General features: G+C 35.1%; 2 protein-coding genes across 2 annotated transcripts in view; one reads left to right on the top strand and one right to left on the bottom strand.

Annotated features, from left to right (window-relative positions):
* The window catches only part of LOC21387719 (DNA-directed RNA polymerases II, IV and V subunit 11), a 14,643-nt gene extending 2,732 nt beyond the window's left edge, over positions 1 to 11,911 (bottom strand). The window contains exons 1-5 of the mRNA XM_010099710.2: positions 11,790 to 11,911; positions 11,628 to 11,691; positions 11,445 to 11,534; positions 11,250 to 11,328; positions 10,719 to 10,814 (exon numbers count right to left, since the gene is read on the bottom strand). Coding sequence (XP_010098012.2) covers positions 10,719 to 10,814; positions 11,250 to 11,328; positions 11,445 to 11,534; positions 11,628 to 11,680 — 318 coding nt within the window. The 5' untranslated portion in view covers positions 11,681 to 11,691; positions 11,790 to 11,911. The remainder of the gene's footprint in view (positions 1 to 10,718; positions 10,815 to 11,249; positions 11,329 to 11,444; positions 11,535 to 11,627; positions 11,692 to 11,789) is intronic.
* Positions 11,912 to 20,898: 8,987 nt separating this feature from the next.
* LOC21387718 (probable WRKY transcription factor 70) lies at positions 20,899 to 23,457 on the top strand. The gene is made up of 3 exons (XM_010099709.2): positions 20,899 to 21,388; positions 21,724 to 21,828; positions 22,745 to 23,457. The coding sequence occupies exons 1-3, from the start codon at positions 21,018 to 21,020 to the stop codon at positions 23,265 to 23,267; spliced, it is 999 nt and encodes a 332-aa protein (XP_010098011.1). The 5' UTR covers positions 20,899 to 21,017; the 3' UTR covers positions 23,268 to 23,457.
* The last annotated feature ends 1,670 nt before the right edge of the window (positions 23,458 to 25,127 follow it).

The raw sequence follows: 25,127 nt of genomic DNA, 5'->3' as shown, positions 1-25,127 counted from the left end.
TCGGTATACTAATATACCAGTAGGTCAGGTTTTCTACCCGTCAGATATGCATAAAAGCACGTAAAAGTCAAAAAGTACGCATATCTAAAAACACTTGACCTATCGGTACGCCAGCGTACCAAAAAATTGCTCATAGTGAGAAAAAAAAAACCTTCTTCGGTATACTAATATACCAGTAGGTCAGGTTTTCTACCCGTCAGATATGCATAAAAGCACGTAAAAGTCAAAAAGTACGCATATCTAAAAACACTTGACCTATCGGTACGCCAGCGTACCAAAAAATTGCTCATAGTGAGAGAAATTTAGTTTCTCTAGTTTTTCTTCTTTTGTGAGGTGTTTCTCCTATTTACATGAGAGAGTAGTTCTTATTGTTTTCTCTGTATAATTTAGAGAGAATGTTGTAATACACATTTTTCATAGTAAAATCCTTCTACACTTGTACCATAGTTTTTATCCCGTCTCCTTTGGGGGTTTTCCACGAAAAATACTCTGTGTCCATATTATCTTCATTTTTACTCATTTCTCATTTTACCGCCAGATTTGCTAACAAGTGGTATTAGAGCCATCCAAGTGAAGTAACTGTTTACGACAGAGTTACTATTCATGTATACGATGCTGTTCACGATGCGAATAAGTACGACGTAAGTAGGTTATGTCTAGGAGGCTGGAACTTGAGTGATCCACTTGAGACCCTCCACGCCTTTCCTAGAAACTTGCTTAGTAGGGTGGTTCTGTCTAAGAGACTGTCCATATATATCCTTTGTTGATAGAAATAGTGTATTCTTTTATAGTCTTTCCTGAGAATTACCTAGTCAGTACAATTACTACTCGAGTACTGTTCACAAGTATAGTGAAACGGTGGGAGTTAAGCAAATCACGAAATGACTGAAAAATTCAAAATAGAGAAGTTCAATGGAATCAATTTTACGTTGTGGAAAATGAAGATGTAGGCACTTTCACGAAAGGATAATTGTCTGGCGGCTATCGGAGAAAGACCGCAAGAAATCACGGATGATAGCAAGTGGAATGAGATTGATGGTAATGTTATTGCCAATTTGCACATGGGATTAGCAGACGAGGTTCTATCAAGTATTGCAAAGGGGAAAACAACGAAAGAAATTTAGGATACTCTAACGAAGTTGTACGAGTCCAAGTCACTTCACACCAAGATTTTTTCTTGAAAAGAAAACTTTATACTCTTCGGATGGCAGAATCCACACTGATAACCTACCATATCAACAACCTGCATACTCTATTCGCTCAGCTTACATCATTGGGTCAGAAGATAGAGGAAAATGAATGTGCAGAGATTCTGTTTCAAAGTTTACCTAATTCGTATGATCAACTCATCATCAACATAGCCAATAGTAATGTTGTAGAAAGCCTATGCTTCGAAAATGTTGCAGGCCCAGTCCTCGAAGAAGAAAGTCGGCGCAAGAACAAGGAAGACATGTTGGCAAGTTCACAGCAGACAGAAGCTTTGATGATGATGAGAGGGAGATCAATGGAACGTGGCCCCAATAGAAGTCAAAGTCATGGTAGATCAAAATCTAGAAGAAAAAGAACATGAGATGTCACAATTGTGACAAGAAGGGGCATTCAAGAAGGAGTGTAAGGTTAAGAAGACTGAAGAGAAGAATTCTCAAGGGAATGTGGCAAGTACCTCAGATGATGGTAACGTCTTATACAGCAAGGCAACAACAATTGTTGAAGGCAGATAGAAGTTCATTGATGTGTGGACACTAGATTCGGGAACATCATGGCACATGACCACTAGGAGAGAATGGTTTCATCAATATGAACCAATCTTAGAAAGATCAGTGTACATGGGAAATGATCGTGCCTTGGAGATCGCTGGTATCAGCACTATCAAACTGAAGATGTATGATGGTATTGTTCGTACTATATAGAAAGTACGACACGTGAAAGGACTGAAGAATAATCTATTGTATTTGGAACAATTAAATGATGCAGGTTGCAAGATCCGCATTGAGAATGGGATCATGAAAATTGTTAAAGGTGCACTTGTGGTGATGAAGGCGGAAAAAATTGCTGCAAATCTGTACATGCTTTTACATCGATGAGTTCGGGAGAAAAATCAACGATGATGTGACATCAGAAGCTCGGTCATATGTCGAAACAAGGTTTGACGATTATCTCTAAAGAGACACTACTCTCTGGGCTCAGCTCAGTAAAATTACCGTTTTGTGAGCATTGTGTTACAAGCAACACAGGTTAAGGTTCAGCACATCAAAAACTAAGAGCAAAGGCATCTTTGAATTGATCCACTATGATGTTTGGCAAGCACCGGTATCATCCCTCGGAGAGGCGAGATACTTTGTATCTTTGATTGATGATTACCCCAGGCGATGTTGGGTGTATCCAATCAAAGGAAAGCGGATGTTTTTGAAGTCTTCAAAGTTTTCAAAGCGTGGGTGGAACTTGAATCTGAAAAGAAGATCAAGTGTCTAAGGACTGACAATGGAGGAGAATATACAAGCGATGAGTTTGATATATTCTGTCAACAAGAAGGCATCAAGAGGCAGTTCACAGCAGCGTACACTCCTCAACAAAATGGCGTGGCGGAGCGGATGAACAGAACATTATTGGATAGTACAAGAGCAATGTTGAGGACTGCAGGTCTAGTCAAGTCGTTTTGGGCAGAAGCAATCAAAACCGCATGTTACGTGATTAATCGGTCTCCATCAACCGCGATTGATCTGAAAACGCCAATGGAGATGTGGATTGGTAAGCCAGCTAATTATTCTCAGTTACATACATTTGGGAGTCTTGTGTACGTCATGTACAATGACCAAGAACGATCGAAGTTGGATCCGAAATTTAAAAATTGTATCTTCTTGGGGTATGCTTATGGTGTTAAGGGGTATCGCTTGTGGGATCCCACTGCCCACAAAATTGTCATCAGCAGAGATGTCATATTTGCAGAGGATAAACTGCAAGAAAAGGGAGACATTAGCACTTCAAAGGAGAAGTCAGAGAATACTATGGTTCAGGTGGAAGATAAGCCAGATGACGATCTAGTTTCTTCTGAAACGACACCAGAGCACGAAGGTCAAGAACCAGTCGAATCTAAGGCTTTCAAAGTTCACAGGTCAACTCGTGAGAAAAGACCACCGGTTTGGCACTCAGATTATGAAATTGAGAGGAATGTTGCATACTGTCTTTTAACAAAGGATGGAGAGCCATCAACTTTCCAGGAGGCAATTAAAAGCCCAGATGTATCCTTGTGGATGACAGTAATGCAGGAAGAAATCGAAATCTTACACAAGAATAGGACGTGATATCTTGTTACACTACCGCGAGGAAGGAAGGCCATCGGCAACAAATGGATCTACAAGATCAAACGTGATGGTAATGACCAAGTGGAGCGGTACCGTGCAAGGTTGATGGTAAAAGGATATGCTCAAAAAGAAGGTATTGACTTCAACGAAATATTTTCACATGTGGTTCGACTCACTACAGTTCGAGTAGTCTTAGCAATGTGTGCTATGTTTGACCTACATCTAGAGTAGCTAAATGTGAAAACTGCTTTTCTTCATGGAGATCTTAGAAGAAGAGATTTATATGCTCTAACCATAAGGCTTTGCAGAAGCAGGTAAAGTGAACTAAGTTTGCAGGTTGAACAAATCTTTGTACGGTCTCAAACAGGCGCCGAGGTATTGGTACAAGAGATTTGATTCCTATATCATGAGCCTTGGGTATAGCAGACTCGGTGCAAACCCTTGTGTGTATTTTAAGAGGTTTGGTAATAGAGATTTCATCATTTTACTGTTGTACGTGGACGACATGTTAGTCGCAGGCCCCAACAAAGATCGAGTCTAAGGATTAAAGGCACAGTTGGCTAAGAAATTTAATATGAAGGACTTGGTACCAGCTAACAAGATTCTAGGGATGCAAATTCACCGAGATAGAAATAATAGAAAGATTTGGCTTTCTCAGAAGAATTACTTGAGGAAGGTCTTGCAGCGCTTCAACATGCAAGATTGTAAGTCAATCTCTACCCCTCTTCCTGTTAATTTCAAGTTATCCTCCAAGATGTGTCCTAGCAATGAAGCAGAAAAGAAGGAGATGTCTCGAGACCATATGCAACAGAAGTAGGTAGATTAATGTTCGCTATGAATTGTACAAGACCAGACATTGCACATGGCGAATCCTGGTAAAGAGCATTGGAATACTGTCAAGAGGACCCTGAGATACATCAAGGGTACCTCAAATGCTGCATTATGTTATGGAGGATCGGAGTTTATTGTCAAGGGCTATGAAGATTCAGAATTTGCAGGTGATCCAGATAAAAAGAAAATCCACTACAGGTAATGTGTTCACACTTGCAGGAGAAGCTATAAGCTGGGTTTCGAAACTGGAGTCAGTTATAGCATTATCTACAACAAAAGCAGAATACGTGACAGCTACACAAACTTACAAGAAAGCAATTTGGATTAAAAGGTTATTGGAGGAGCTTGGGCGCAAAGAAGAGAAGATTTTTTGTTTTGTGATAGTCAGAGCGCCTTGCACATTGCAAAGAATCCAGCCTTTCATTCCAGGACGAAGCACATAGGAGTTCAATTTCACTTTGTTCGTGAAGTAGTGGAAGATGGAAGTGTGGATATGCAAAAGATTCATATAAAAAAGAGAACCTAGCAGATGCGTTGACCAAGCCACTAAATATTGACAAGTTCAAATTGTGTAGATTCTCGTGTGGTCTAGCAGAAACGTAAGCAGCATGGCAAGGACAACGTAGAAATGATGGTGTAGAGATATGATTGATTCTCAATCAAATCTCCAAGTGAGAGAAATGTTGGATTAGGCTTAGGCCCAAAGGCCCAAAATTGGCAAAGTCCAATGCTCATGATTCAAGTCCACAAAATTGTATGAACTAGATTAGCCAAGTGACTAAATGATGACCAAGTAAAATGAATGGCCACAAATTGACCAATTCTTAGCCACACGTTTGTCTTGGCCAAAGTTTGTTCTTGGAGCTTATATAAGGGGGCTTGGAGAGAGAGCTTAAGCATCTCATTCTCACCCTTCATAGAGAATTCCCATAGTGTGAGAGAATTTTAATTTCTTCAGTTTTTCTTCTTTTGTAAGGTGTTTCACCTATTTACATGAGTAGTGTTGGAACTTTGGACGGGCCGCCCGCGACCGCCCGAAAAGCCCGGATTTTTGCCCGAGCCTAAACCCGACTTGCCGGAGAAATTCGGGCCGCCCACCCGAGCCCGAATGTCACATTGAACGGGCTGCAGGCTTGTATTAGGCGGCCCGAGCCCGCCCGAAAAAGCCCAAATTTTTTTAATATTAAGTTTTTTTGTATTAAAATTTATATATATATATATATATATTACAATTTGAAATTTGAAATGAACACACGAACTATATAAAAAAATTATTTTTTTAATAATTTTTAAATTTGTAATTCATGATTGTCTCGTTAAAAACCTTACCAAGAAAAACCCAATTGAGATAAAAACTTGGCAAGGAAAAAAGAGTGCAATCATTTTGTGACGAATTACAAATTTTACAATTTAATTTGAAGCTGAAGGATCGTTATGAAAATTAAATGTTAATCGATTAAATTCATTGATCCATTCTTAGCTTGCCGGCGAAATTGTATCATGTAGACGTTGATCGGCCCGATCTCAATCCTTAATGCAAACCAAGGCTTCAACAACATCCCTTTGCAATGCATTCCGGCGTTCCTCAAGTATTCTTCCTGTCGTACTGAAGGCTTGTTCGGATGAAACAGTGGAAACTGGGATAAAAAATATATCCATTGCCAATCGAGTTAGGATAGGCCAAGTTAATGCCCGTGCCCTCCACCATTGAACTAAGTCAAACGGTTCTGCCGTACCGCCGACTACTAAGCCTTCACTGAGGTACGCCATAAGCTCGTTGAAGCTGCCGCCGCCACTGCCACTGCCACTTGTTGATGAAGATTCACTCACAGCTTCTGTTTGAGTTGTCTTCTTCTTCTTCTTCAACCCGAAAACATTCAAGAATGAATGCGAGTTATCGTCTTGTTGTTGCAGTTCCTGTACTCTATGAGGTACTCTAAACCTAATCTCATATTTACTCTAGATCGAATATATTTTTTCCTTTATTATTGGATATTGGTCATTATAATTGATGCCTAAAAAATCACCTAAGTTTTCTAAACCACTTTCTAAACCTTCTAATTTTAATCTAGGATAAAAAATAGTACCTAAATCATACAACAAAGACAACTTAGACCAATATTTTATAAATTTCTTTTCTATAGAATGGATAGGAACTGTTAAAATTGGGTCATCCTTATATTCGCTAAATAAAATACTAATTCGTAAAAGTTCTCATAAAACTAAAGGTGATGTTGGGTAATATGTTTCACTAAGTTTTAGAGTCACTTCATGAAACCTACCTAAAAATTGATACAAAACTTCGACAATTTGCCAATCATATGCGTCTATATGTCCTACTCGTACTTTTGTACACATATAGTTTGTTATAGCATCCTTATAGGGGATGCATTGTTAAAGCATTATGTAAGTTGAGTTCCATCTTATAGGCATATCTAACGCTAATGCTCTAAGAGGTATATTTAATGTTTGTAAGAACCTAAACCAATATTCTTGTCTTTGGTTACTACCTGAAATCCATGCAAGACTATCTCTAATTCTTTTAATGTGATTACTCATTTCTTTTAAACCGGATTTAACAATTAAATTAATAACGTGACATGCACAACGTTGGTGAAAAATAGTACCATCACTGAATAAACTTAAATCATTTTCAAAGAACTCAATTGCTTTTGTATTGGCACTAGCATTATCTAATATTATAGCCATTACTTTATCTCTGAATCTAAATTCATCAATTACATTTAAAATGGTATTATATATTAAATCCACATTATGTGATCCTAGAACACATTTAAAACTTAATATTCTCTTATCTAAATCAAATCTTTTAAAGTAATGTCCGGTTACAGCTAAATAATTTTTATTGGTAACGGCAGACCAAATATCTACCGTTAATGCAACGCACCCGCTAGTCGAGTGTAAAAAGTTTATTAATGCTTATTTTTCTTTTTTAAATAATTTTAATAAATCTTTTCTACGAGTAATTTTTGAAGTAAACTGTGCATTAGGATTATGTACAATCTTAATATATCGTTGCCAATTAGAATGCTCTACAAAACTAAGTGGTTGATCTAAAGCAACTATCATTCGTGCAACTTCCATGCGATCTACTTGCGGATCGTATTTTCAAGTGTTTAGACCACCGGTTGTGCGATTAAAAGATAATTGTGTTTGGCGGAGTTCGGGTCCGCCGGATTGGCTGAGCTTTTGAAGAGACTTTTCGGAGTGACTTCTCAAGTGTGTGGTGCCGTGAATAGTGTCACCTTATAATTTAGATAAACAATATTTACACTGAGCTATATGTTTAGTGTTACCTTCATTGTCGATCTCCTCAATTATGTCGAAGTAATCTCAAACTGTCGAGGTGCGCTTGCATTTCCTCCTAGAGGTTGCAACATTTGCAGATGCAGTCGCACTGGCACTCGCCGTTTTTCCACGCCCACCACCATTGCGACCACGACCTCCAGTACGTCCACCAGGGTTCGGATTAGTAGATTCTTGCGTAACAAATTCATTAGTGGAAAATTACCCTTCTTCCACGTTGTGTTGAGCATCAACGAGAATACCACTATAACTAAAAGGATCCATTATAAAAAAAATAATAGTGATTTGATAGAGAGAGAGCTTTAGAATAATGTGATAGTTTTTAGAAAAATTGTAATAGAGATTTGAGAGATTGAGAGAGATTGAGAGGGATTGAGAGAGTTTGAGTGAGAAAAATGTGCGGGGGATGGGGAGTATTTATAGGAAAATTTTTAGGTTAAAAAATTAATTTTTTTTCAAAAAAATCAATGTGCAACGGGCAAAATTGATTTTCGGCGGTCAGGTTCAGGCGGGTTTCAGGCAAATTCGGGCGGCTCGGGCAAAAAAGTAGCCGTTGGACGGTTTTCGGGCAACTCGGGCTTCAGGCAAATTTTGGGTTTTCGGGCTTATTTTCGGGTCGGGCACACGGTCGGATTTTTGAACGTTTTTCGGGCAATTCGGGCTTCGGGCGGTTCGGGCAGTCGGGCATGGCCGGAAAAATTGAAAAAAAACTCCGGCGGACGGCGGGCTCCGGCGTGGTCTCAAAATTCGGACTGCCCGAGCCCGAGCCCAAAAATCCTCCTTGAACAGGCCGGCATATGGACCTGCTCGCCCGAGCCCGAAAAAATTCGGGCTTCGGGCAGCCCGCCGACCCGAAGTTCCAGCACTGCATGAGAGAGTGGTCTCTCCGTGTAATTTTGAGAGAATGTTGTAATCCCTATTTTTCATAATGAAATCCTTCTACATTTGTCCCGTAGTTTTTATCCCGTCTTCTTTGGGGGTTTTCCACGTACTTCATGTTTACTTATTTCTTATTTTCCCGCCAGATTTGCCAACAAGAATCTCCCAAAAAGAAAAAAGACGAAACACATTTTCCGTATAACCAATAAAAAAGTTCTGCAGACGGTAGACTTCAACCAAAGGGCAGAGATAAATGGAATTACAAATTTTACTATCGGAAGACAACCTAATAAGAGTTCTTTACTATATATTATGTGTGTGTGTTTGTGTATTGCTGAATTATTATATGCTTGAAGTAAAGAAAGGAAAAACATCCTTCTTTGCACGAGGTTAAACACAAGAAGAGCTAATTGCAAATATAAAAGCCATTACTTAAAATAAGGCATAATATACACATCGAGAGTATTTTCCCCAACAGTTGTAAACCCTATGACCAATGTTTCATATAGCTTCAACATTTTTAAGAATCTTATCATTTTTAAAGAAAATTGCATATCTAATTTCATTCGACACCTGTGAAAACCTACAAACATAAAACTCAAGCCTTCTAGAGTTAATAAAGTACCTTAATTTGTCAAAATGCAAGAAACCCATCAACTGCATGCACTAGTCTTGCTATGACAATGACAAGAGCATAAGAAGAAAGCATTCAGATTTTCCGATTTGTTAATGCCTCATCATAGGACATAGATTTCTGCTAAGTGTCAAGAAACAATTCCCCTTCTGTGGTTGATATATAAAGATTTCAAGGAAAGAGAAAAGGAATCTTCTCAGCAGCATTTGGCTCTTTAAACTTGCGAGTTATCTGAGGCAAATATCTATGGGCCATGGGGTTATAAAACAAAGAAGCCTCTGTACCTACAGGTAAGAAATCTATTGTGAAGCTAGAGATCTACACTAGGAATAAGAAAAAGGAGCACTCTGTCCAAGCTTAAAAGAAAAGCAGAATCGCTACTTACAGCCTATGAGTTACGAGGGGAATCAATCAACTAGCGCATTTAGAAAATATCGACAATAGAATAGTTGTATTTTTCGTAAAAGAGGATATAATTAGTAACACAGTAATGCAGGATACCAAGAATGAAGATTGTACCGAGGTAAGGAAACACAAGAAGCAGGTCTATTCATGAAGTTAATACTTAGACCAAGTCTATTCATCTAGTACTGGTCAAACCTCGAAAATGGCTTTGTAACAAGAAAAACCCTAAGAGATAGCACATTTAGAGTATGGAAGCTTAGTTCTATAAGTTAAGGGTGAAGAGAAGTAAACCATTGACTAAACAGCTCTATTACTAAAGCTGATTCTGATAGGATTATGTTAGTAATTAGTAATCAATATAATAAGTGGTTAATGGTTTGTTATGTTTGTTAAGTAGTTAGTAGTTAGTTAGGCCTTGGGATTGGTGAGTGGATTAAGACATAGTGAGTATAAATAGAACGGAGATAGAATAAGGGAGTATTATTCAGTTTGTGAAACTTCCGAGAGAAGATAGTCTAGGAGAGCAAGGGATCTCTCGAATATCCCCATATGTCTTTCTGTAACCCAATTTCCGCCATTGATATTAATCAAAGCTTCTTGTTAGCATTTCTCTTTCCGATTTGCCATTTTCAATTGGTTGTTTGGATTGGAGCTTATCAGATTCCTCTAAAAAGTTGAGTCTTCTGGAGAAAGATCTAAAGAGGCTAAGGAGAACCCTTGAGTTTGCACTAGTAAGGCTGTTTGGGAATCTAGGTGTCAATTGTCTGTTGTCATAATTGTAGCGTCAAAATACAGGCGACGGATAAGCAAAGTGAAATTGAATGGTTAAAAGGATGAGGAAGGATTTAAAGGCTATGCTAAAAGGCCTTGTTTTGAGAAATAATTACCAATATTAAAACAGAACGAAATGGCTGGGTGAACAGGTTTTCAGCAATTGTTGTATTCATCATCACCAAAAGGACTAAAGATGTAAACTCCAAGTTACGAAAACGTCTAAAGTGGAAGACTCGTCAGCAAATCGAGAGTTAAAGCCGAACAGTTGTGCTCCTATCATTACAGTCCAAGGAGTCTACTTTAAAGTTTTGTTTCCTTCTTTTTCTTCCTGTTCTTTTTTTTTTTTTTAAATAGGAAACCTTGTTGATTAATGCATATTGTGCTATTCGTTTTCAATTACTACATTTACCTGCTAACAAAGAGACAGTGTGGATTTAATAAGATAAACAGCGTACTTGTAATTCAAATTGAATTATGAAGAGTAAAAACAATCGCATTAATAGACAAGTAATTGCAGTAGTATTAAAAATAAAATAAAAAAGGACCAAGAATGAAAGATCTCATACTTCAAAAGCATTCTTGAGGTAATCAAGTTCTTTGTCTAGATCATTGATAGCCTGGTTGTATGCTTGCATTGGTGAAGACTGGCTAGTTGTGTGAATCTACAGAGAACAACAGAATGATAAATTTCAGAAGCTAGATTATTGATAGTCATACTATATAGAGAAAATAATTTATTAAACCATGTCTATTTTCTATTGAAACGCTGCAAAACCACTTTTATATGATGCAAAGTTAGACTTTTGAGTTAAATAGTGAATTCATGTGAGAGAAAGCAATGTAGCAGAAAAAGTTGAATTTTAGTAAAAACTTGAGTTATGATTCGAACTAACGAAACGAAAGAGACCGCATCGTACCAGAATTCCACATATACACAAGCATCTTTATTAACCTATCAATTCTTTTTAATTTATTTCCTCTACACCAAAACTAACTAACAAAACAACCAAAGCCCAATCCAACAAACAAAAAAATTTAAAACTGAAATTGTAAAACATTAAGCATTTATAATTAAGAATTTAATAGAACTTACTTACCCTGACAATGATCTTATACTGAAGCGGGTGAGGAAGCTTGTAACCGGCGAAAAGTACATTTTCATCCCTGTGCAATTGCCTGGTAGAGAACGCCCAATATTTAAAAACCAAAAAAAAAAAATGAAAAAAGAAAAATTATCCAAAAAAGAAAATCGAAAATTAAAGATATTTAACAAAAAAAATGAAAAAATATACATGCGGAGGATGTTGCCAATGGTGTGATCCTCTCTCTCGATGGTAAACGACGCCGCATTGATGATTTTAGTGTCCCTCTCGTACGAGACCCTGCGATTAACCAAAACCCAAAAATATTCGGCCAAAAAAAGAAAAAGATAATAACAATGGAAAATTTGAAAATAAAAATGAAGAAAAATGTACTTCTTGGTGCCTTCAGGGACGACGAATCGCTCGTATCGGTCGGGAGCGTTCATGGTGGGTTTCTCTGCGAGAATTAAAAGGGGAAATTGAAAGGAATAAATGTTATGTGAAGAACATGAGACGAAATAAAAAGGAAATTAAGAGAAGAATGATGAAGCTTACCACTAGAGGCTCAAGAGAAGAGAGGACAGAAATGAGGGAGAAGCCTTGTCAATTGTATTGAACAGAGGTTTTGGGTTTGTTATTTTAGGCTTAGGGTGTGGTTTTTCTTTCTTTCTTTTACTTTTTTTTAATATACAGGGTGGGTTTAGGTTTGGGTTTGGGTTTGTTTTTATTTTTTTTAGGCCTTGTTTATTTTAGATTTAAATTTTAAATTTTAAGATTTTATAATTAAAAATACTTAAAAATATCACATTTAATTTTTTTATTATATTTAAAAAAATATCACATTAGTGTTTTACACTTGGGTTTTGAAATTTCCAAATTCGCATTTTTTTAGCACTTTAGTCTTTCTTTTTTTTTTTTTTTTTTTTGGTAAGAAGCACTTTAGTCCATATTTTGAAAAGGAAAAAGCACATAAATATCCTTTTGAACACACTTTTTTTTTCATTTCAGACCCGAAATCAAGTCTTATTTTATTGAGGGTTAAAATATACAAAAATAATAAAAAAATAGGTCAATATGAAAAGTTTAAAAATATATATAGGTCAATTTTTAGTTATAAAAATTAATAGGTCATAACTTGTTAAGTTATGGTTCATAATCAGATAAGTTATGAATAAACTTGTCAAGTTATGGTTCATAGCCAGACAAGTTATGGACAAAAACTGTGAATTATGGACAATAACTTGTCAAGTTATGGTTCATAACCAGACAAGTTATGGACAAAAACAGTAATTTGACATATTTATTAATTTATATAAACTATTAGCCTATTAATTTTAATTCATCTCAAGTCTGAATCTATTTTCTTCTTTCCCCCTAAAATATATGTGTTACCGAAATTGCCATGGCCACACAAAAAAGATAATATGCTAGATTGATTACCTTCAGTAATCTACCAGATGCTGTCAAAGGTGATCTTTGAATTTTGACAATCACTGGTGCTGGTCGTTGACCCTGGTTGTTGGAGAGTAATTTAGTGGATTATTTTTCTTATAATCTACTATATTTAGTGCGTTTGATATTTATTTTAAAATAATTTTATTTTTTTTATGAAATTAGAAATGAAAATATTTTTAATTTTAAACAAAAATTATTTTTTAAAATATTTAATAATTTTATTAAAAGATTATTTTTAATATAAAAAAATATATTAATATCTCTCTCTATTTAGAAAAAAAAATAAAAATAAAATAAAAAACGATTAAAAGATATTTTTTATTTCTCTTATATTTTATATTAAATTAAAAAATCGTTTTTAGTTTTATTTTTTATCTTTAATTATATTAAATACTGTTTTAGATTTTCTTTTTTTTCTCAAAAAAATAAAAAATAAACACGAGCAATTATATTTTCAACAAAAAATTCACCAGTCGTCTTCGGTCGTCGACACTGATCGTCAAAGTATTTTCTTTATAATCTGCAAGATATTTTTTTTTTTTTAAATAATTGATGGCGACACCAACTCGATCCCATCGTACTGAACATTAACGGACTCCGACTGTCGGATGCATCAAAGGAACTCACCACCTTGTTTCATCCTGTTGGAGGAACTTCAATAGAGCAGAACTCGCACGTAGGACGAGATTGACAAAGCTTCGATCTCCATAAACGACAACAGTGAATCTTCCCGCATTGTCACTGTTGTTGTGCAGTTGAAGAACATGAGATTTGTCCAAGATTCAAAGGGAGGTGGAGACTCGAGCAGGAGAGAGAGAGGGGAAGAGATCTAATGTGAGGGAGGGCAAGATGACAAGATCTTTTCAAAGTGATTTAAGAGTTTATTGTTTGTATCTGGGACAAAAATGTTAATTGAAAAAAAGATTTTTTTTTTTTTTGAAAAATTGAAATTTTTTTTTTTAAAAAAATGAAAAGAGTATTTAAAAAAAAAAAAAAAAAAAAAAAAAAAAAAAAAAAAAAAAAAAAAAAAAAAAAAAAAAGAGAGATCAATATTGCTCAACAGAACATTGCTTTTGAGTTATGAGAAGGCATTATACGCAATTCTCTCCTTTGAAAATTTGGGCAACTAAACTTGAGTCCTTAATTTCCAAATTTAGACAATATTATTAAAAATAATAAAATAAATATTTAAAACTATAAAACATTTGTGATATCTACATTCTAAAGTCATGAGTTCAATGAATTCAAATATGAAGAAAGTTTTTTAAGGTTAAAATAGTAATAATCTTAACTGATTAAAACTTCTGTAAAATTAAATTTATTTTTGTTCCACAATTTCCATTTATTTAACCAATGTTAAAGGGGATCTTTTTAGTAAAGTCAATTATCCAAATTTCAAAATAGAGCCCCAATTGTCAAAAAAAAACAAAAAAAAAAAAAAAAGAAAGAAAGAAAGTTTAAGGACACAGTTGTTCATAATTTAAAACTGGGGACCAAGTTTAGGAATCCTTGTGTATAATCTTCCGATTTTTAAGGTTACATGACATAAATTCTTGTTAGGTTTGTAATCCCCCTTTGCGCCCTTTCAAATTCAAGCGCCTACATGCACTATCTTAGAACATGGGGCTTCCTCCCACGAAGAACAACACGATCTTTGTTTTTTTAAGCTAAGTAGAAACACTGCGTTGAATTTGATAAAAATTATATTAAATTAAAAAAATATGTAGAACAGACAGATTCTGATACATATCTAACAGTTAAAAAATAAAAATAATCCAAAAGTTATAATCAATTTTGTAATGGTTTGGTTATAAAACATTCCATTACAAAATCTCAAACAGTCCAAAACTAGAAGTTAAGAAAATATAATAGAAGAGAGGGAGAAGAAAGCCAAATAAAATTAATGGATTGCCAATTGGGTATTGCTGCAAAACAAGAAGTCCCCCATCTTTTCGTTTATCTCACCGAGCGTTATTTTTGGGTTGTTGTCTTTGCGTTTGTTCATCTTGTTCCTTAATAAAATCCCTCTTTCAAGGAGCTAAAATGGGAGAGTCACTAGATACGGCAGCTTAGATCTCTCTAGGAAGGTGTTGTCAAGTTCGTGGGTAGTGTTGAAACTTTAGACGGGCCGCCCGACCACTGAAAATTTTGAATTTTTACCTGATGACCAAGCCCGATTTGCCCAAATTTTTGGGTTGCCGACCTGACCGAGTTAGATGGGCTTCGGCCAGCCATTGGCTGCCCGTGCCCGGTCGGGCTGCCCGAGCCCGACCGAGTTGCCCGAATTTTTAAATATTTTTATATTATATATTTATATATATATATTACAAAAAAATTATTTCTTCATTGATTTTTAAATTTGTAATTCATGATTGCCTCGTTAAAAACCTTACCAAGAAAAACTCAATTGGGATAAAAACTTGGTAAGGAAAAAAGAGTGCAATCATTGTAGGATGAATTATAAATTTGATGAACTTACAAAGTCTATACAAGATTACAATAATACTATACAAAGTAAATAAATATTTATAAATTACAATAATAGAATTTAATTTGAAGTAGAATGATCGTCTTGAAAATTAAAAGTTAATCTATTAAATTCGTTGATCCATTCTTGGCTTGCCAGTGAAATTGTATTGTGTAAGCGTTGGTCGGAACGATCCCAATCCTTGATGCACACCAAAGCTTCAACAATATCTTGTTGCAATGCGTTTCTCCGTTCTTCAAGTATTCGGCCGGTTGTACTGAATGCTTGTTCTGCTGAAACAGTGGAGACTAGGATTGAAAAAATATCCATTGCCAGTCGAGCTAGGGTCGGCCATGTTAATGCTCGTGCCCTCCACCACTGAACCAAATCAAACATTTCACTATTGTCGACAACTAAGCCCTCACTCAGGTACGTCATTAACTCGTTAAAGCCGCCGATGTTGTCGCCACCTCTTGATGAAGATCCACTCCCAGATTCTTCTTGACCTTGAGTCATCGTCGTCGTCTTCTTCTTCTTCTTCAACCCGAAAACATTCAAGAATGAATGCAGATTGTCGTCTCGTTGTTGCGGTTGTTCTACACGAGGTGTGTTTCTAAACCTACTTTCATAAGAGCTATAGAGAGATAATATTTTTTTCCTTTATAATAGGAAATTGGTCATAACAGTCGATATCTAAAAAATCACCTAAGTTTTCTAATCCACTTTCTAAACCTAATAATTTTAATCTAGGGTCGAAAATAATACCGAAATCATACAATATTGGTAATTTAGACCAATATTTTTTAAACTTCTTTTCTATTGAAGCAATAGGAACTCTTAAAACCTTGTGTGTCCTAAATTCACTAAATAAAATAGTCATTCTTAAAAGTTCTCCTAACCCTAATAGTGACGTTAGGTAATAAGTTCCACTAAGCTTTAAAGTAACTTTGTGAAATCTACCTAAAAAGTTATACAAGAGTTCGGCAATTTGCCAATCAGTTTCGTTTATAAATCCCGGTCCGCTGCCCAAACCCTAAAGTAACTTCGTGTGTAGTGACGTAAATAATGTTACATTGTAATTTATCACCACAATATTTACATTGAGCTATGTATTTAACGTTACCATTATTATCGACCTTCTCGAATGTGTTGAAGTGTTCTCAAACTGTTGAGGCGCGCTTACATTTCTTCTTAGAACTTGCAACTCTTGTGCTAGCACTTCTGCTTGCCTCTCCTTTACACCCACCACCATTACGTCCACAACCTCTAGTACGTCCACCAGGGCTCGGATTTGAAGTTTCCTCAGCAGCTCTTTCTGTTGTTTGTGATTCCTGCGTTTGAAAAATATTAGTAGGAAATTTCTCTTCTTCGATGTTGAACTGGACATCAATAGAAATATCACCACCATAACCAGAAGAAGCCATTGTGAAAAATAAGAGAGATTAAGAGCGCTTTGGGAGAGATTAAGAGAGATCGAGAGAGATTTAAGCGAGATTAAGAGAGATTTAGGAGAGATTAAGAGAGATTGAGAGAAATTAAAAGAGGATGAGAGTTTTTGGGTGAGGAAAATAGTTGGGGGAAGGGGAGTATTTATAGGAAATTTTTTGGCTTGAAAAAAAAAATTCCCTCAAAAAATTGGTTCCAACAGTAACAAAAATTTAAGGGGTCGGGTTGGGTTCGGGCAACGGTAATAAAAATAGCCATTGGGTTTAAAATTCGGGTGGCTGTCTGGTCGGGCAAAAAAGAGCCGTTGGGTTCAAAATTTGGGCTAACGGTAAAAAAAATTCGGGCAAATTCGGGTTGCGCGAGAAAATTAAAAGAAAAACCGGCGGACGGCGATCTCGACTTCTCCACCGGTGGCGGGTTGCCGAGAATGGATTTTCCTCGGGCTGCCTGAGCCCGAGCCTGGAAAAAATGGTCAGACGGGCGGCGAATGGTGCCTGCTCGCCGAGCCTGAAAATTTTTGGGCATTGGGCAGGCCCGCCACCCGAAGTTTCAGCACTATTCGTGGGTGTAGAGAGATGAGCGGTGTTGGTTCAGCGATCAGAGATGGCGACGAATGAGGTGGGCTGGGTGTCTTCTTCGAGTAGCGTACTGTGTTGCCGCTCTCTCGCCCATTTATGGTGGTGATTGACAGGCCATGAGAGTCTCTGTCGGTGTCTTCTAGTGCTTACTCTCATGTTTTGATTTGTGTGCTTGTAATAAGGCGTTGATATTTCTGTCGTTCTATTTTAATTTGTTTATATTTCGTTGTTGGTCGTTGGCATGTGTTTGGCCTTGTGTTGTTTTAGTTTGTTCTGTCGTTTATGTCTCCTCGTTATAAGGGTTGGTAATCATACATTCCAGAGTGCGAAAGATTATCTCAACGGGAAGGGTTTCTTCTACTCGAGCCTTGAGTGTGCTCGTTGGTAGTGTGCTTAGATGTTCTCCCATTTTCGAGCCTCAGATATGTCTCTGTTCACTTGTTGGGTCATTAGCATTGTCCTACGCATTTGTATTTGATGTAGTTATAAGTACCGCTATGACATCGATTATCTAATAATAATGCAGCGTTTTTTTTATAAAAAAAAGGAGCGGCAAAGTAACATGTGTTTTGGGGTATTTAGAACAGAAAAAAAAACCGTTTTGGAGTTAATTTTCCTCTCATTACATCGTCCTCCGACTTCAATAATAAACTGAACATGTAAATCTATATGCTCCTCCACAATCATACACAGTTTAATCTTAACATTATGGTACCTGATTTATTGCTTCACGAGCGGTAATTAACACAAATTCTCCCGAAATCTAATTCTCTAATGTAACATCAAGTTGATGTATTGCTGAAAATTTTTGACATTTAAAAGAAAAAAGGTACTTTTCCATGCAAATATACCATATCTAAATTTAATACACAGCTTCATCTTAACATTATGGTACCTGACTAATTGCTTTACGAGCGGTAATTAACACATATTCTCCCGAAATTCAATTCTCTAATGTAACATCAAGTTGATGTATTGCTGAAAAATTTTGACATTTAAAAGAAAAAAAGGTACTCTTCCATGCAAATGTTATTATCTATGCTAAAATTAACTATACCATATCTAAATTTAATACAAAAGTTATTACAAAACATAACAAATATTAAATTTGACATTTGATTGTTATTGTTTAATATATTATTTTTTTATTTAATCATGACAACATCATTCTTTTAAAATTATTACAATAAAAAGTAGATAAGACATTTGGATATGCAAAATTAAAGAGTACATCAAATACGTTATTTCAAATTTTTTTTAGTTACAAATAATTGAAATGGGAGATGGTCTAAGTTAAATATATTTTGTTGTTGTGTTAGCTTACATTTTTCATAATGTCCATTTGCAACCCAGACTTTTTAGAAGCAGAGGATCACTTCTGCGGCTTATAGTTATCCACTTATTCTTTTTTTATTTTATTTAAATTTTGGTAGAAATAGTTATCCACTTCTTAGGGAAAGTGTATACGTACAAAATATTTTCTTTTTCCTTTTTCTTTTCCGACAAAGACCACCAGAGCCAGGGAGAATTTATTAACATTGTATGGTGGCCTAAGCCCAAAAGTGTCCCTTATTCATATTAGAAACCTACCACAGAATTTAATGTTCAAGGTTATTATCGTCCTTCGATAATTAATTTTTATGTCAGGGTCCCGCGAGAGAAGATTATCGCCAACAACTTGCCATCGTTTAACATTCTATATTCTATCACACAAAAAGACAAAAAAGCTTTACACTTTAATATTATTTTCTTATTTTGCTGGAAACATTTTATTATTATTTAATGGAAAATTAAAACGGGAAAAGAAAAAAAAAAAACAACTTGAACATAAGAAAACCTCAGAGGTCCACATGGCAGGAATCAATTGGAAGATGACGTCAACATAGTGATGTCATTTGTTTACTTCACTTGCCATTCGTCAGACAGGCAATGCCCTCTTGGACGTTCTCTGCAAGGCGCGTGGCATTTTTTCCCCCAAATCTTTCTTTCGTTTTTTTTTTTTTTGGATAATTGGACTTTCATTAACCAAATAAAGATACAACTTTCTTTTGTTGTTTGCTCTTTGCAATTGCACTACCTAAAAATAAACTCCAACATTTTTTTTTTAAAACTTCTCCCATAGTCTATTCTACTAATAATCTCATTTTTTAATCATTAAATCTTGTTAAAATCAAATCAGATTAAAAAAAATACACAAAACGGACAAATTCTAATATAGATTTAACAGTTCAAAAATAAAAAAAAATTACTGATTATCTATGTTCATAATAACTACTAGAGAAAGTCTTTTTTTAGTGTGCCAACTTAATGCTAAATATCTTATTTTATTTTATCAAAGTTAAGAAAACGAGGCTACTCTTAAAAAAATATATATAAACTAATTTGCATGCAAAATGCAAGAATAAATTGAATCACAATTTCTTTGACATAAATATGCCTAATGATATAACTGTAAGTTTAGGTTGAGCTAAATAGGTCGGCCCACTATCCGTCACTGTTGAACGGCTCAGCACAAACGCCTTCTATTAATTTTTTTTAAATGACTTATCAAATTACGGACCGAACCGGGGCAGCCGGCCCTAGACCCGTCAGACTTTAAGGCTGACCCTGACCGACCATTTCCCTTTTAGGGTTTGCCCAACCAGCCTGATTTCCATTCAGGCTACCAGTCTCACCTCTACTTTAGAGCATAAAAATTTTGATTTATAAAAAGAAAACACCACATTCTTATTTAGACTTTTTAAGAAAAATTATTAGTTGCAAACTACAAATTAAGAGCCATTCACAAGAAAAAAGAATTATAAAATGAAATTCAAATTAAAGTTTTACTAAAAGAAAAGTACGGAATTAATGATTTTTTTTTCACTATTGATAATGAAGGCTCTTTTAACCGTTTAATTAATTTTTGAACTATTAAATCCATGAGTGTGATTGTGAGAGTACTTTTGTGTTACACATTACATATTTTTAACATGATAACTTATAAACCATGTCGGAGATAAATTCATTCAAGATAGCTAAAAGAGCCTTCACTATCGTGAGTAAGAAAGTTAAGCTCCCCTTTCATAAAAATTGATAAAAAAGAAAAAAAAAGGACAATTTTCTTTTTTAAATATCTTATGAGTTTCATAATAATTTTTAAAGGCCTTTTATCGTAGAGTTTTTAAAAGTTAAATTTAATCAAATTCACATCAAAATAATAATAAATAAATAAAAACATAATCTAATACATATTCGACGACTCAAACTCAAAGTTATTATTAAGAAATACCTTCATTAAAGTATTTTTTTCATACCCTATGTAAAACTCTCATAACTTTTATTATATCCGTTCACGATTTTCATTTGAATATCTAATTCATGTTCTCCGGAAAAATAATTTCTGACCGGTGTTAAAATTTAATTCTTCCTGCACTCATTAAAAAAAGGTTGAATCTCATTATTATTGCTAGTGTAGCATTACAATATTTTTCTCCAATATTGTTGTGTAGTAATACATACATTTCTACGTATAACACACGCAAAAAAAAAAGTAGTTTTTTTAAATAAAAAAAGATGTACTTGAAGCACGCGGAATTGTTGACGTGTGCTTATAACGCGCGTGGGGGTTGTTTAAGTACTGCCTCAATACCAGGAATTTTCCAACTAGCTTCTTTATCTTCCTATATCATATATCATATTTTTTGCTAATCATATCATATATTATATTACACTGCTTTTCTTTACATGTATAAAAGGACATCTTTCCCTATTATCCATCTTTGGCTCAGTTTAGTAGCAAAAGTTCTATTTCATATTCAGTTTTACCCCCATTACTTTCCAACATAACATTACAATATGGCTTCTTCTCCTTTGCCTGAAAATGTGCTCTCCGGTCGGCAAAAGCTGATCGATGAGCTTGTTCAAGGTCGCGAAATCGCCAATCGACTCCAAACTTTGCTTTCCCAGCCGGTTGGCGATGATGGGTCGTTGGTAAATTCTGCGGAAGATCTGGTTTCGAGGATAATGGAGTCGTTTACGAATACCCTTTTCATGTTGAACAAAAACGGCACTGTTGAGGCCGTCCTTTCTCAGATTCAGGCGGCCGCGGCCACTAGTTCTCGCGTCGATTCGCCGTGTTTGGATGGTCGGAAATCTGAGGATTCCGGGGAAAGTTGCAGGAGTGTTTCCACTACTTTGAAAGATCGGAGAGGTTGCTACAAGAGAAGGTAAACAAAAATAAATTAAAATATTGACCTAGCTAGATTTTGATTGTGGGGTTGGGGGTAGTTTCGTCTATTCAAGTGGGATTGGAACTGAGTGACCTAAGATCTAGCATACCCATTTGCCGATTTCAACTAAGAAGCGAAGTAATAGAAGTGAATGGACAGACATGCCCCTTATTCCCTACCTGATTTACCACTCATGGCTAGAATATGGGTGGTGTAAAATTGGTCGCAGCTTACAAGGGATTTGTTGTTTTGTTCTGTTTTTGTTTTTGTTTTTTTTTGTTTTGGTGATAATTTGGATATAATATTATGGCATATTGTTAAAATGTTTTCAGGAAGGCTGCCCATACCTGGCAAAGAGAAACTTCAACTTCGATTGATGATGGGCATGCATGGAGAAAGTACGGACAAAAAATGATTCTCAAAGCCAAACATCCCAGGTACAAGATGCAATAATTATCGTTTATCTACATATGTGATTCGTTGTTGGCTAATATCCATTACATATATATATAAATCTGATCTTTTCCCCATCAATGTTATTTAACTCGAGATATACTGTTATACTTATATTTGGTAACAAACTTGAACTACGTTTTTAGAAGTACTAGATTCTACCTAAAGAAAGGAAAAAAGAAAAAAAAAAAAAAAAAAGACTTTAGCTAGTAGCTACTTCTAAAATTTCGGAAAAGAACTCCAAGATTGCGGGAAATTTTCCTTCTTTAGTTGGTATGTCCGTACTCAGTTGTACGGGAAACTAAGGATGGATCTGCCATTATGTCAAGCCGAAAATTTTCCTTCTTTAGTTTGAGACTACTTTTCCTCCCATCAACTAAATATATAGACTAATTAGTTTGGACTGTTTGGTCAAACTAAGGGTAGGAAAAAAAAATTTAAGGTGTGTTTGGAACTCGTTCTAAAATAATTTTATTTTTTGTATGAAAATAGAAATGAAAACGTTTTTAATCTCATATATAAATTATTTTTGAAAATGTATTGGATAGTTTTATCAAAAATTGTTTTCAGTATAAAAAAAATTCATTAATGTCTCTCTCTGTTTGAGAGAGGAAAAAACATAAATAAAAAATAAAAATGATTAAAAGTCATTTTTCATTTCTTTTTTATTTTATACTAAATTAAAAAATCGTTATCATTTTTATTTTTTGTATTTCATTGTACTTAAACGCTCCATTTTAATTTTTTTTTCTCAAAAATGTGAAAAACTAAAATAAAAATAATTTTTTCTATCTTCTTTTGACTTCCAAGTATATATTAGATAACACATATATAGTAATATTCTTATCATGTACTATATATATATATATATATATATATACATGGTATATATGCGTGCAGACACTACTATAGGTGCACTAACAAGTATGATCAAGGATGCCAAGCAACCAAACAATTCCAGAAAATTCAAGACAATCCTCCAATCTTCAGGACAACATATTGTGGGCACCACACATGCAGAAACCTCCTTAGAGCTCCTGAACTCGTCTTTGATTCTACTAGTCCTAACCAAGACTCTTCTCTTCTTCTTAGCTTCAAAGACTCCAATAATCTCAATAACCTCACACCCCAACAAGCACATCATTTTTTCTCATCACTCACTTCTGTAAAACACGAGGAATTCAAGGATATTGAGCCTGCATGTAATAGCAGCGTAACTGTAGCCGGTCAGAAGAACCAATCATCCTCCTCTGATTATATTGTCTCCTCTGATCAATATCATGATGATGATCTGACGGCATTTGATCAATCTCCGGGGCACATGACGGTGATGTCATCAAATTTGGACTCTGATATCCATGGGGATGTAATTTCTGGGGTGATTTCCTTTGATGATGATGTCTTGCAACACTTGAATTTTTGATAGTTTTTCTTTTTTCTGGACTTGTTATTAGATTTTTATAATATATACTAGCTTTGTAATTTGGTACTATTGCAGAAGAATTATGTAGTTTTCTCTCTTTATCTCCTCCAAGGATCTTGTGTGATATTGTGTAGAAACATTAGTGCATTAATCAAATTAGAATAATATGTAATCTTTTTTTTGTTTTCCATATATTATCCTCTTTGTGAATGTTGCTTAGTATTTTGGGCGTTCATGACTCAACCATATAATCTCTTATCAGGAAATCTATTATGGTGGGAAGGCTTCTTTCGAAGGTTCTTTAATTTAGTTAGATTAATCTTTCAACAGTCTAATCATTTCAGTGTGTTTTTTATTTTTTATTTTTGTTTTAATTATTATACAATACACATTTTAAACATAAACACTCATATATTGGACTATTAAAAAAAATTAATCTAATCGCTAAAAGAAAATTCTCTAGTAATAGAAAAAATAACCTTCTCTATTATAAAAATTTCCCTCACATCCCATGCATTAAAAGAAGAAGAAGAAGGAATAATATGTATATACAAAGGATATATAATGTGCACCATGCTGATAAAGCAAGGTTAACCTTTTAATGAATTCTATTCACCAGGTAATCTATTAAATTTTTTGTTAGGTTTGTAATCCCCCTTTGCGCCCTATCAAATTTAAGCGCCTACACGCACTATTTTAGAGCATGTGGCTTCCTCCCACGAATAACAACGTGATTTTTTTTAAGCTAGGTAGAAACACTGTGAGGTCTTAATTAAGATTTCTATTCCTTTGCCTTCGGTCGCTCTCATAATCCATGAAAGCAATAGTGATCGCCGTGTCGATAACGTCCACCTAAGTCCTATCTTTACCGTGTCTGTGTGTAAATTATTGTAATCCGTCTCTCTCCTCAGAAACACCGAGAGCTCCAATTGAACTACAATGGCAGAAAAGTTTCCCTAATTCATAAATTAAATATACTCAAAGCCAAAACTAAAAGTTAAAAAGTATGAAGTTTCTTTGGTAGTCCGTTCTACAGATAGTCTCAATTTTTTAACTGTTGATTTTGATCAAAATCATATTAAATTAAAAAAAATTTAATAAAGATCTAACAGTTAAAAAGTAAAAATGATCCAAAAAAGATCTAAAAATTATAATCAATTTTGTAATGGTATGGTTATAAAAGATTCCATTACAAAATCTTAAACAGTCAAAACAAGAAGTTAAGAAAATATAATAGAAGAGATCAGGGAGAAGAAAGCCAAATAAAATTAATGGATTGTCAACTAGGTATTGCTGCAAAACAAAAGGTCCCCTTTCTTTTCGTTTTATCTCACCGAGTGTTGTTTTTGGGTTGTTGTCTTTTTCCTTGCTTTGTTTATTTTGTTCCTTAATAAAATCCCTCTTTCAAGGAGCTAAAATGGGAGGGTCACCAGATGCGGCAACTTGGATTTATTTGGGAAGCCATTGTCGAGTTCGTGGGTGTAGAAGGGGGAGGAGCGGTGTTGGTTCAACGATCAGAGATGGCGATGGAGGAGGTGGGTTGGGTGTCTTCTTCGAGTAATGTGTTGTATTACGGCTCTCTCACTCATCTATGGTCATGCTCATCGCGTCATTGGAGTCTCTGTCGGTGTCTTTTGGTGTTTACTCTCATGTTTTAATTTGTGTGTTTGTAATATGACTTTGATATTTCTGTCGTTCTATTTTAATTTGTTTATATTTCGTTGTTGGTAGCTAGCGTGTGTTTGGCCTTTTGTTGTGCTGTTGATGTCCCCTCATTATGAGGGTTGGTAATCATACCTTCCACAGTGCGAGAGTTTATCTCAACAGGAAGGGTTTCTTCTACTAGAGCATTGAGTGTGC

The sequence above is a fragment of the Morus notabilis genome, unplaced genomic scaffold (assembly GCF_000414095.1).
Source record: "Morus notabilis unplaced genomic scaffold, ASM41409v2 Scaffold316, whole genome shotgun sequence".
NCBI classification, from domain to species: domain Eukaryota; kingdom Viridiplantae; phylum Streptophyta; class Magnoliopsida; order Rosales; family Moraceae; genus Morus; species Morus notabilis.
Note: the sequence above shows the minus strand (reverse complement) of the source record. Positions and strands in the feature narration are given on the sequence as shown.